Source organism: Sphaeramia orbicularis, chromosome 12, assembly GCF_902148855.1.
Source record: "Sphaeramia orbicularis chromosome 12, fSphaOr1.1, whole genome shotgun sequence".
Lineage (NCBI taxonomy): Eukaryota > Metazoa > Chordata > Actinopteri > Kurtiformes > Apogonidae > Sphaeramia > Sphaeramia orbicularis.
Window position 1 is genome coordinate 22,867,463 of NC_043968.1, and position 12,781 is coordinate 22,880,243.

At 42.9% G+C, this 12,781-nt stretch overlaps 1 protein-coding gene across 1 annotated transcript in view; it reads left to right on the plus strand.

The window, feature by feature from the left end:
- The window catches only part of sbf1 (SET binding factor 1), a 29,223-nt gene that overhangs the window by 13,907 nt on the left and 2,535 nt on the right, over positions 1-12,781 (plus strand). The window contains exons 18-34 of the mRNA XM_030149036.1: positions 81-256; positions 1,700-1,836; positions 2,356-2,563; positions 2,646-2,842; positions 3,911-4,048; positions 4,152-4,247; positions 5,646-5,720; positions 6,249-6,421; positions 7,120-7,296; positions 7,374-7,475; positions 7,557-7,742; positions 9,037-9,163; positions 9,364-9,494; positions 9,598-9,942; positions 10,928-11,133; positions 11,317-11,404; positions 11,500-11,631. Coding sequence (XP_030004896.1) covers positions 81-256; positions 1,700-1,836; positions 2,356-2,563; positions 2,646-2,842; positions 3,911-4,048; positions 4,152-4,247; positions 5,646-5,720; positions 6,249-6,421; positions 7,120-7,296; positions 7,374-7,475; positions 7,557-7,742; positions 9,037-9,163; positions 9,364-9,494; positions 9,598-9,942; positions 10,928-11,133; positions 11,317-11,404; positions 11,500-11,631 — 2,694 coding nt within the window. The remainder of the gene's footprint in view (positions 1-80; positions 257-1,699; positions 1,837-2,355; positions 2,564-2,645; positions 2,843-3,910; positions 4,049-4,151; positions 4,248-5,645; positions 5,721-6,248; positions 6,422-7,119; positions 7,297-7,373; positions 7,476-7,556; positions 7,743-9,036; positions 9,164-9,363; positions 9,495-9,597; positions 9,943-10,927; positions 11,134-11,316; positions 11,405-11,499; positions 11,632-12,781) is intronic.

Below are 12,781 nucleotides of genomic sequence, written 5' to 3' on the forward strand. Positions count from 1 at the left end.
CCCTCTGCTGCCTATTAAAGGGCCAGAATGAAGTGATTGAACTTCCAATAACATTTTTCCTTTCATCTGATCATATGCAGCTCATGAAGATTGCATTTGATGAGGAGGTTGCATCGGACCTGGCTGAAGTTTTCAGAAAACACATGCACAAACTGCGCTACCCTCAGCACGTCATGGGTACCTTCGCCTTTACTGTGGGTCAGAGTGGGAAACTTGTGGTGGAGCACAAGACCAAGGACAAGAACCAGTCACTCAAGTAAGAGACCAGATATTCACTCAAGGAGATTCTTTATGTAACACAGGCAAGAGAGGCTGTTACAATAAATCACCCTCAACCTCTGACCCCTGTCACATCCTCTGGGTCAAGCACAGACCTTCCATTACTTGAACAGTAACTCACTAGATGACACAGATGATGTTCAACATCTGTAACATCACCTGAATTTACAGCGTGGCCCAGCTGCTGCCTTCAAGTTTGCCCTACTTTGCAGAGTCACTCATTCTCACCTGAAGAATTTTAACCTTTCACCTTTTAACGGGTCAGCTCTCAGAAAAGGTTATTTCTCAAATGCTGTTTCAGTAGAATGTGTGGCCAAGCATCAACTCAAACTGGGTATATTTACTATGAAGGTCAGATGATCCAGTTTCAGTTGATAACAGTGTACCAGTAGTGATTGTACTTTCTTCCAGCACATCATGTGACTGATGTGCATGCCTCTGTCACAGTATTGTGTTTCAGTCTTTAGTGTAAAAACGTGCTTTCAGAGTTGAGTGCAGAACAGCTTTAATGTCTCACTGGCTGCATCTTGTCACTTTCCCACTGAGCCGGGTCGTCTTCATCTTCAGTGCTTCTTTCTTCCTCCTGAGACTCTGCTGTCACAGCTGCAGGAGAGTGGGCCCATGCAATTAAAACTTTAAACATCTGCTGACCTTTCAGTAATGTTTTGAGGGTTTTTTTGAATAATTTTTTCTATCACTTTTCTAAAGTTTATGGTCTGTTTTAAGAGTCTGTCTGTGTCCTTTTAATTTCTGTCCTCTTTATTTCAAATCTTAGCAACCAACAGTCGGTTCACTACCAAAATCCTACACATACACACACACTCCCCTCTTTATTCTCCTCCAGAATGAAAGGAGCGTGAGAGAAGCCTTTGAATAATTCATCAGTGGAAAATGTGGCAGCCGTTTTATCGGCCCTGTTGTTTCTCTCTGCACTGTGTGTGTGTGGGCATGTTTTTGTATATTTGTGAGGTCTGTCACTGGTAGCCCAGTCATGATGTCAGCTAAGAGAACTGTGTGGAGAACAAAATACTGGACCTCATAACATAAATCACTGAACAGCTTGAGTTAAGATTATGGTTAGGGTAAGCCTCTAAGAAATGAACGTAAATCTATGTCATGTCCCCATAAGTGATGGAAACACAGACGTTTGTGTGTGACTCCATTCATATTAATTCTGACTGTGGCTGTGTGGCACGTTAAAGCAGCAACACACCAGTGACTTCATGGATGTCGATTATGCACTGAGGCCAACAGTCAAATCGGCTCATTGTCAGCTGGAGTTGGACGCTGCTTCGAGAACTAAATGCGCATTTGTTCTTTAAAAAGACCGAACGGGAAGTAGAAATCAAGTGACTGACTTTGAATCGGACGTGCTGTTGAATCAGCACAATGGATTTACATATTGTCTTCTCTCTTCTAGGACACTTTCTAAAAACCTGGTGAAAAGTGCCAAGAGGACAATCGGCCGGCAATATGTAACCAGGAAAAAGTATTCTCCTCCCACCTGGGAAAACCGGAGCAGCTTCCAGTCAGAGCTAGACGAGGATGAAATCTCAGGTATCGAGAAGGGGATTAGACAAAAGGACAGGACAACATGTATCAGAACATCATCTGGCTTTTGACGTCAACAGAATATATGTTAAGTGTGTGAAAAGATATCCAGCTCTAAAATGATTTAGAGGAATTTCATTGGTCAAAAGCGATCAAACAAAGCAGAGCTGCTCACATTTTTGAAAAGACGAATGAAATCTGTAGTTGAAAATCAGGGCTGTTCCACCAAATACTGATTTTTGAAGTCATAATGTTAGCATTGTTTTATCTGAAATTTTTATAAGCTTTGTCCTTACCTTATGTTAGGTCTGAAAACCATGTCTTTTTCGTAAATTAGATTTTTTTTTTTGAGTTGTCAATAGTTGCTAGAATAAACAAGAGTGTTAGTTTTACTCATACATAGCCTTTAAGTACTAGGACCAGTGGTCTGTTCTTTACTTTCAGATCTGGTACCTATTTAAGTCATGGAAAAAGACATATTTGTCCCATAAAATCACTAACACGTGGTTGTGTTTTTCTCCACAGTGTCAGAGGAGGTGGACCAGAGCTCCCTCACCCTCTCCTCCACCATTCGCTCCTCAGACAGACACACCATGAGCAACGTGGTGGAGCGTGCCTGTTGCCGTGACTACCAGCGGTTAGGCCTGGGCACGCTCAGTAACAGCTTGACCCGCTCTAAAAATGAGCCGTTTAGGATTTCTACCGTTAACCGCATGTACACCACCTGCAGGAGGTGAGAGGCGGCTGCAGGGCGACACAGATAAGGGAATAATGATCTGATCTGTTCATTACTTAAAACATTTTGTGTGTCACAGTTACCCCGGCCTGCTGATCGTCCCTCAGAGCATTCCAGATGCGACCATCCAGAGAATCTGCCGCTGCTACAGGCAGAACCGCTTCCCTGTGGTTTGCTGGAGGAACTCAAGAACCAAGGCTGTCCTGCTGCGCTCTGCAGGTCTCCATGCCAAAGGGGTGGTGGGCTTTTTTAAGTCCCCCAATGCTCCTTCTGCAGGTAAAAATAACTCATAACCCCTATAAAACTTGCAGATGTTGGTCATCTTCACATCACGTACAAAGGTGCACATTTTGTGCTGCTGAGATGTGTTTAAATGGAAAAAAAAACAAAACATAAAAATAAAGAACAAACATAGTTGTGTGCTCAAGTGGGTAAAACATTTGTGATATTCAAAACACTTTTTGGATGTGCTTGTATTTGTAATATCAAGTATGCAACATAATGTACGCATATTATGGTCTATGTGTGTTTTAAAGGGTCTACTTTAAACAGGAAATAGCAGAGTTTTGTCTCTTATGCACCACTACTATGCCAGCATGTCACAGTCATCATATGTCACTGTACCTATTTTCACATCTAAGTGATGACTAAATAAGTCAGCACACACTGGAGGGAAATGACACAAACAAAGATTAATTTCCAGAAAGAATCTGTGAGGTTTAGTTGTGTGGAAATTATTTAGTTTCTGAATGGGATGAGGCTCCAAAATATACATAAAACATCAGAACCAAGAGCAGCAGTTTCACGAATGTATTTACTGTCCTCAGACAGCTTCATCCACTGGGGTTCGCTCAGTCACTGCAGTTATATTGCTCAATGTTTGGTATTTTTAAGGATTAAGTTGGGTTTTTACATTGGAACCTAATTATATTACTTTTAAACTTTTGGATGTTTTCTGTATGTGCTATCGTATTGAAAAAAAAAAAAAATACTGCTTAAATGTATGAGAAAGCTACTATTAAATTATGTATTACACAGTGTCAGATACTGATGCTTTATCCTCCTGAGATCCAGGGAAGTACAAGGTTCTGCTTTTTTGTATGAAAAACTTGTCTTGTTTGAAAATAGCATGACGCAACAATTTTTTTAGGTATATATACGTATATATTTTTAATAAGGCTGTGAAACCCATGCCCCTGAAAGAGAACAAAACAGTCATAGCTAGGTCTCAGGAGGTCAATATTCTATATTTCTTCCTGTTTTTATTGTATTATATCACCATTTCTCTTTGGTGTTTTTCTGCCTCATTTCCCAGCCTTAATCCTGTGTTTTTTGGTGTTACAGTGCCCTCACAGGCAGACTCTACCAGTCTGGAACAGGAAAAATACCTGCAGGCCATCATCAGCTCCATGCCTTCATACAGTGAGAACAGCGGCAGGAACACGCTGAGCGGCTTCACATCCACACACATGAACATCTCTGGTAGGTCAACAAACACATCGGTAATGACATGTTACTGATGGAAAACGTTAAACACATCTGACCACACACTGGACCCAGAGCTGATTTTTTTGTGTCTTCCTAGATTCATCTGATAAGTTGCGGCAGCCAAAGATTGGCGTTCTGATGAAGCAGGTGATGGGAACCAAGGAGGACATTCCTGGAACATTCAGCCGAGGAGGTGAGTTGCAGACATGATGTCATGTGTTACCATCAGTTGGTCTGCTGCAAAATAAAATGTGTAGATGACAGATGTTGAATGAGTGTTTCACCCTTGTATTGTGTGTGTGTTACTCATTTTCCACCGAGGCTCCAGAGCTGGTTCAGAACTGGTTCTCAGCCAGAAATATTGTTTTCAGTGCAGCATCAAAACTTTAAAGTAAAAAAAAAAAATTCGAACTGCTTGCGTCTGTAGTGGCAGCAGGATTATTATCACCAACAAAATCATCAAAACCTGTGTGTCAAGCTTTGGTATCATGAGAATTTAGCTCTAATAGTGGCCCAGACTGGAACTGGAATTACTGACTGAATGAAAATTACAGCTCAAACAAACACCCACAGTTGCCTTAATTTTTTTAACAGTGAGTTTAATGTTCAGTTCCAAATGTTATTGGTTTACTGATTGTTTTGACTCCATCCATCCATCCATCCATTTTCTACCACCTATACGGGGCCGGGTCACGGAGGCAACGGTCTAAGCAGGGATGCCCAGACTTCCCTCTCCCTAGACACCTCCTCCAGCTCTTCCGGAGGGACCCCAAGGCGTTCCAAGGCCAGCCGAGAGACATAGTCTCTCCAGCATGTTCTAGGTCTTCCCCAAGGTCTCCTCCTGGCAGGACATGCCCGGAACACCTCCCCTGGGAGGCGTCCAGGAGGCATCCGAAACAAATGCCTGAGCCACCTCAGCTGGTCCATCTAAATGTGGAGGAGCAGCGGCTCTACTCTGAGCTCCTCCCTGGTGACTGAGCTCCTCACCCTATCCCTAAGGGTGCTCCCAGCCACCCTATGGAGGAAACTCATTTCGACCGCTTGTGTCCGGGATCTTATCCTTTCGGTCATGACCCAAAACTCATGACTATAGGTGAGAATAGGAACGTAGATTGACCAGTAAATCAGGAGCTTCGCCTTTCAGCTCAGCTCCTTCTTTACCACAACAGACCAATACCGCATCACTGCAGCCGCTGCACCGATCCGCTTTTCAATGTTTTGATTTCAGTATTAAGTTAATAGTTAGTGCTTTCTCATAGTCAAATATTGTTGTTCTGTTAAAAAAGGACATTTTTCTTTTTATTGTGGTGATATTAGCTGCTAAATCAGCTTTCTCCCTATCCAAATGTAAAGACTCTTATTTGTCAACCTCTAGAAGCAGTAGCTAATGTTGACATGTTGAGTTCTATCATTGTCAACGGCTCTCAGCCTGTGGAAATGCCAACTGGTTCTTAGACAACTTAGACCAGCTCTGAACTTCAGGTTTACTTTGGTGGAAAATGAGTATGAGTGTGTGAATGTGTGAATGAAAAACCATCCTCCATCATGTGGTGTTGTTGGTTAACGGGCCGTCTTTGTCGTTTGACCTCAGCTCTGGGTCAAAGGGCCAAAGTCATCTCCCTCTCTCAACCCAAAGTGTCTGGCAAGGCCAGGAACACCCCTAGAGGTACAGTAGGCCACGTCCCCCACTCTCCTCCCCCTCCACGCCTGTCTAACCAATCAGATCTCTTTAACAGTGGCGTCAGTGTGTTTGGCGTCGTCCCTGATAGTGTGCTGTCTCTGCGGACTAATGGTCTGTTGTTCCTGCTGTGTGTGCATGCTGCTGCTGCAGCCTTGCTGTCTGACGTCCTGTTTGTTGTTTCCTGTTTGATTCTTCTGTCTGTTGAATGTCAGGAACAATCTGAGTCAGCTGTTTCATCATCATGTAGCTGGGTAGATGTAGCGAACTGGACTGGGTAGTGTTCAATCATCCTGCCTTGTTTACCAGCATGGCTCGTAGGTTCAGTAGCTGCACATCAGAGAGCAGGATAATAAAGGATCACTCTGGTTTATTACAATGTAGGTCATGTTATAATAAACCACAATGATCCTTTAATGGCTGTTAAACAGGAAAAGACATAGAGGTGTTTCTTATTTCTTGATTATTTTTTTACATCATGACTCTAGTAAAGACTGTGCTGTGTGTGTTTTGTAGGTAAATGGGGCAGCATCCGAGGCAGTGGACGTCTAAGTGCCTATAACCCAGACGTGGGGACACGTTTGGCAGGGAAAGAGTCTCCGCAGCCCAACGGAGGGCCAAGTGAGGCCCTATTCCTCCGCCAACAGAAGGCCTACCTCTACATCATTGGAGACAAATCTCAGCTAAAGGTGAGAGGTCACACTTTGCTGCTCTTTGTCCTTTCTTAATGCAGAAGCAGTGACACCTTAAAGATAAAATGGAAACATGTGGAATCAAGTCCTATATTTAAACACCTATAATCTTTGTGTACTGTGTGACCTATTATCTTTCATGCATAACATGGTTCACACATTTTTAATACTGTTAATCTTTTGATTTCTGAGTAAATATCATATACACTTAATGAGAACTGTCACATTAATATACAGTTGCTGCTCATAATTAATCTGATTATTCAATCTCTCAGTTACTAAAATGTTTCACAAAAAAGGCACACAAATAATGTCACTCAGGCCTAAAAATCAGAATTAAAATTAACAAACTGATTTTACAATATTATGATAATCTTGAGTCTTAAGTGGGAAGGTATTCACCAAGATCATGTGTCACTGTGCCACTTATTTTAGGTTATTGAAATTTATATTAACATAAATAGAAAAGCCTCAAAAAATTATATCTTTGTCTTCCATCACTTTTTAAAGCCTCTTGTCCTTTTTTGTGGTTTGTTTTGACTTAATAAGTATTTCTGTTTTCTGCCTCAGTATACTGGATGTTTTCTTGCTTGTTATTTGTGTTCACAGTGACCCTTCACTTTTATATTTGCACTCCCTGATTATGGTCTACTGTTCCATTGAGCTAATAAAGAAAAAAAATGTGTTGTGCTCAGGGAGGGAAACAGGACTCATTCCAGCAGTGGGAGGTGGTTCCCATCGAGGTGTGTGATGTACGGCAGGTGAAGAACAGTTTTAAGAAGCTGATGAAAGCCTGTGTGCCGAGCTCGCCGCCCTCTGACCCCAACATGAGCTTCCTGCGCTGCCTGGAGGAGTCTGAGTGGATGGCCCTGGTGAGTCATGTGGATTTTTCTGTCCCTGTGTGTGTGTATTCTGCAGCTCCTTACACTGTGCGTACGTGTGTGTCCAGCTGCACAGGGTGCTGCAGGTGTCCGTCCTGGTGGTGGAGCTGCTGGACACGGGCTCGTCCGTCATGGTCAGCCTGGAGGACGGCTGGGACGTCACCACTCAGGTTTGATTTACGGCTGAAATCTAACAAGGCACTGACAGTGATCTGCAGCTCAGACTAAACTGGGACGTACTGTTTGTGCAGGTGGTGTCTTTGGTGCAGCTGCTGTCAGATCCATACTACAGAACGTTTGATGGCTTCCGGCTTCTGGTGGAGAAGGAGTGGTTGTCATTTGGTCACAGGTTTAGTCACCGCGGTGCCCAGACTCTGGCTAGCCAGAGCAACGGCTTCACCCCCGTCTTCCTGCAGTTCCTCGACTGTGTGCACCAGGTGAGTCTGAGGAGGTTTGATAGCAGTGATGTCCCAGTCTAGATTTTTTTTGCTTCTGATCCTATTTTTTTAGGATTAGTTTTGTCGATACTGATCTGATACCGATTCGATACCAACTTTTTACAGTGAAATTTTGATTTAAATTTGAAGCCATCATTTATAGGTTATGCTACTATTTTGTTGAGATCACAACTGGGCTGAATGTGGAACCTGAACTAAAACAAGTATGACACCTTTGACTCTTAATAACTTTAGTATAATTTTTGCACTTTCCAAATTCATATTGTGGGACAAATTAGAACCTTTGGCAGGCCGATTTTGGTCCACAGACGGTATGTTTACCACTGCTGTAGTGCATCTATGGACAGGTCTGTCCAGGGATTATATGGGAGTGCAATCCGTGCCGTACGTTTGTGATGCGCGGATCAGCAGGTTACTTGCAGGTCAGCTCAAGAGAATGTCCGTTTATTTGCGGGGCAGGGCAGGTTGGGTCAGGTCAAATAATTCCACAAAAGTCGACTCGCGCATCACTACCGGACCATAAAGAGAAAGTGAAATTTATAGACACTTTACTAATTCCTCTAAGCCTCCCGCCCCAGAACTGGGCCCGGATCGACCCGATCCTGTGAATAAATCTGATCCAATCTTCCAAAAAATGCAAGATAGGCAGCTAATACTGATCTTTAGATCGTATCGAGACATCCCTATTTGATAGGGTTCTTATTAGAGCCCAGCTGATAATCGTGTATCACAGATTAGTCAGCATCGGTCTATATGTAACCGATGTATTAACTTTTTTACTGTGCGGAGATTCTGTCGTTTTGTTCCTGTGTGTCCTGTGAGTTAGAGGAATAGTAAAGGGTGTTCAGTTTCACTTTCACTTTGACAATCATGGACCGCTTCACCCACTCTCTGACAATCATGGTCCAATATCGGTATTGGCATCTGCCCCCAAAATCCCATATTGGTCGGGGTGTAGTTCTTATTGTGCTACATTACTTTCCCAAACAGGCATCACAGCCAACACAGGTCAGAAACAGACCCTTAACAGTGGCTTCATTTGAATCTAGTTTGTTATAAAAGGTAGAAATTTGTTCAGCTTTGTTTACATAACACCTTTCCTTATGTACAAACTTGATAGAACAGATGGAGAACCTAAAAATAGGATAAAAGTAAGTTCAAATGTGCCGTCACTAACAACTGAATTGATGTAGAAGCACAGAACAAGTGGAGATGTACATGTATTACTGTTATCATTACACATCAGATGTTCCTTCTCTGTTTCCACCCTCAGATCCACCTTCAGTTCCCCATGGAGTTTGAGTTCAGTCAGTACTACCTAAAGTTCTTGGCTTACCATTACGTCTCCAACCGCTTCCGAACCTTCCTGCTCGACTCTGACTACGAGCGTATAGAGCTGGGTAAGAACATTTCTGAATGTGCAGCGACAACACAAATACCCATATTTCAGATTAGAGACAGTAGAAGATAGATAAAGATATTTCTGATATTAAAACTACATTGTTTTATAGTTTGTAGCTGGAGAGATGATTGAAGCAAAGACATCTGGAGCCTCTCGGGTTGTGTCCGATTATCAGACTTTGGATGTGTGTGTTTGCAGGAGTGCTCTATGAGGAGAAAGGGGAGAGGAAAAGCCCTCAGGTGTGTAAAACTGTGTGGGACTACATCGACAGACTAAACAAGAAAACACCCATTTTCTACAACTATATGTTCGCTCCTGAAGACGACGAGGTGAGTCCAGCACACGTGCTATGAGACCAGATAAAATAAGGTCTTTGACATGATGAATGGATGCTGTATATAATTTAATCTTGTGTTTGTCTGTTGTGTTCAGGTGCTGCGGCCTTACACCTTTATCTCCAACCTGAAGGTGTGGGATTTCTACACAGAGGAAACTCTGTCCGAGGGGCCGTCCTACGACTGGGAGCTCAGAGGCCGCCAAGAGCGAGTAGCTGAGGAGATGCCAGAGAAACCCGACAGCAGTGCCCCCAAGTCACAGCGGCACATTGTGTGGCCGTGCTACGACAGTCTGAGCAAAGCGGTGCCAGATGCCATCACCAAGCTGCTGCAGGACCTGCAGAGTCTGGAGGCGGAGCTTGGTCAGACGTCAGAGAAGTGGAAGGACACGTGGGATAAAATCAAGGCGACGCAGCGGACTGAAACTAAACTGGAAAGCAAGGTGAGCACAAAGAATGTGCAATGCAGATAAACGGACTGCACCTTTATTCATGTACCCTGGAAAATCCCTTTGCATCTGCACTTTTACACAAAAGGCCAGACTCAGTCCTTACTCCTGTTAAACATAACATATTAGTTTTTGTGAGCAATTTGACACCATTGATTCTATGGAGTGAAAAACATTTATCATCCTGAACACTCAGCAAAATCCTGTTCTTTTTTCATACTTTAATGAACATAGAACACACGCTCACTGGCCACTTTATAAGGTACACATATTAACCTGCTAATCACATGTCAGAAACTTAGTAGACATGGTCAAGGCGGTCTGCTGACGTTCACACTGAGCATCAGTGTAGACAAGAAAGGTGATTTTAAAGGACTTTGGACATGGTGTTATTCATGGTTGTTTCAGAAACTGCTGGTCTACTGGGTTTTTACACACACAACCATCTCTAGGTTTTACAGAGAATGGCCTGAAAAAGAGTAAATATCCAGTGAGCTGCAGTTCAGGTCAGACTGGTTCAAGTTGACAGAAAGGCAAAAGTAACTCAAATAACCACTGGTTACAACCGAGGTGCACAGAACAACATCTGAACACACAACTCAGTGAACCTTAAGACAAATGGGCAACAGCAGCTGCATATAGACAGACTGGCCACATTATTAGGTACACCCAGTACTGGCAAAGGGTACCCAAAAAAGTTGCTGGTGAATGTATTTTTGTTAATTATTATTTACATTACACATATAAGACTTCATTGCCTTCTAAGCTGGTACCTCATTTTAATGGGTTTAATAGTTTGGAAATCCAGATGCCACTTTTACATTTTTCCCATTTTCCCAAGATGAATTTCGTGGTAATAACAGAGCGGTCACAAGATTAAGACGAGTGACAGACGGTGTGTTCTACTGGCATCTTGTGGTGAAACGCAGACTGCAGTTAATTCACTGGAAACTCTGCTGTGTCTCCCGTCCTCTCTCAGCCGTCGTTCTCCAGTTCTCTGCTGATGTCATCCAACCTGAGCCACCAGCGGCGGTCGCAGGGCGTTTACCTGCAGGAGAGCGGCGTGGGCTCCTCCATCAACCTGGCTCTGGATTGTGAGGCCAGCGCCACCTCCACGCCCGTCGCAGGTCGGCCCAGCACCAGCACACTCTACAGCCAGTTCCAGAGCACCGAGAGCGAGAACAGGTGTGTAAACCAGACCCCGTCTACTGCTGGTAATTCAGCCATGGTACATGAAGGTAGAGCTGTGATCTGTTTACATTAAACACACCGAGGAATCATGTGTCAAAGCTCAGCATCAGCAGCAGAGAACCAGTTTATCTACAGTCTGAACATGTCTGAGTTAATATTTTGACCTTCTGTCCTCAGGAGTTTTGAAGGGATTCTGTACAAGAAAGGAGCTTTGTTGAAACCATGGAAACCACGGTGGTTTGTGCTGGACAAGACTAAACATCAGGTGAGAGCAAACACTGCCCAACGCCTTAGAATATGAGTCCAGTGTCAGCTCAGCAGGAAGCCTTTGTGCTGAAATAATCGGTGTCCCTGTTGCAGCTGCGATACTACGAGACCCGGCAGGACAAGGAGTGTAAAGGGGTGATCGAACTGGCCGACGTGGAGTCTGTCACTCCAGGAGCGTCTGCCATGGGAGCGCCTAAAAATATCGAGGAGAAAGCCTTCTTCGATGTGAGTCACTTAGCTGTGGGAGAGCAGGAAAACCCTTGTGAATTACACCAGACATGTTTTAGTAGTTACCTCAGATGTTTGACTGTTGTAACGGTGGAAAATGCAGCTCATTCAGCATTTTCCTGCAGGTCGACGACACTCATGTAGGTCTGTCCAACTTCTAGCTGTTTTTAGTTTGTTCTTCCACGTGTCTAATTCTGTCTCCTGTTGAAACTGGTGTAATATGTGGAAATGTTAGTGCAGCTTATGATTATACAATGAACTAAACATACAATGTTGATCAAGATTGACTTAACTTTCATCTCAGAACTAGCCTGGTGTGTAACGTGGATACAAACATGCTGCGTTATAAACTCTGCACAGACACAACTGCCAGCCTCAATGTCTTTAATGACAAAGTAAATAAAATCAAATCCAGGCAGTTTTAAACACAAAACCATGATATCGTCACCTTCCTAAAATAACTGCTCAAGTCATTTTTTCAGTTTTTTCAGGAAACACAAAAAACGTAACCAGTTTTATCTCCTATGTTATGGGTAGAATCACATGATCTATTCAACTGAGAATGTAGGACATTTAACCAGAGGTGTCTAAAAAAGTCATTTTTGTCAAAAAATTATTTTTATTTTAGGAAGGTGACATTATGTGAAATGACTTTAACTCAGGTTAAAATCAGGTTAAAAGTCACAGTAAAGCCTCAAAACATCCTGTCCTGAGGAAAGCCATGTGATTAGCATGTTAGCTTTCACCAAACACACTGGTACAGATGCTTCTCACAAGAAAATGTTTGTACTTATGCACAAAAAACTCAAAAAGTCACTTGTCTCTTGAAATTGTATGAATGCAGAGCTAAATTCTAAAATTTGTCTCAAATAAGTTCAGCTCTATTGTACTTTTCATAAAAACTGCTCATAAAATGCTTCAAAGAGCAGGATTAAAACCTAAAAAAGAGGAAACGTATGCATGTTAAAGTGGCAACAATAAATAAATGAGTCAGTAAAATATAAAGGGTATCAAAGTTCGCAGACTGAACCTCAAAGTATGAGGCACAGTTTAATGAAAAACCATAGTGAGCCGAGGTTTCCTTCAGAAAGGCGGACCGCTCGTGTGTTTTTATTAAAATCCTCAGGACAAATAAAGCAATTTATTT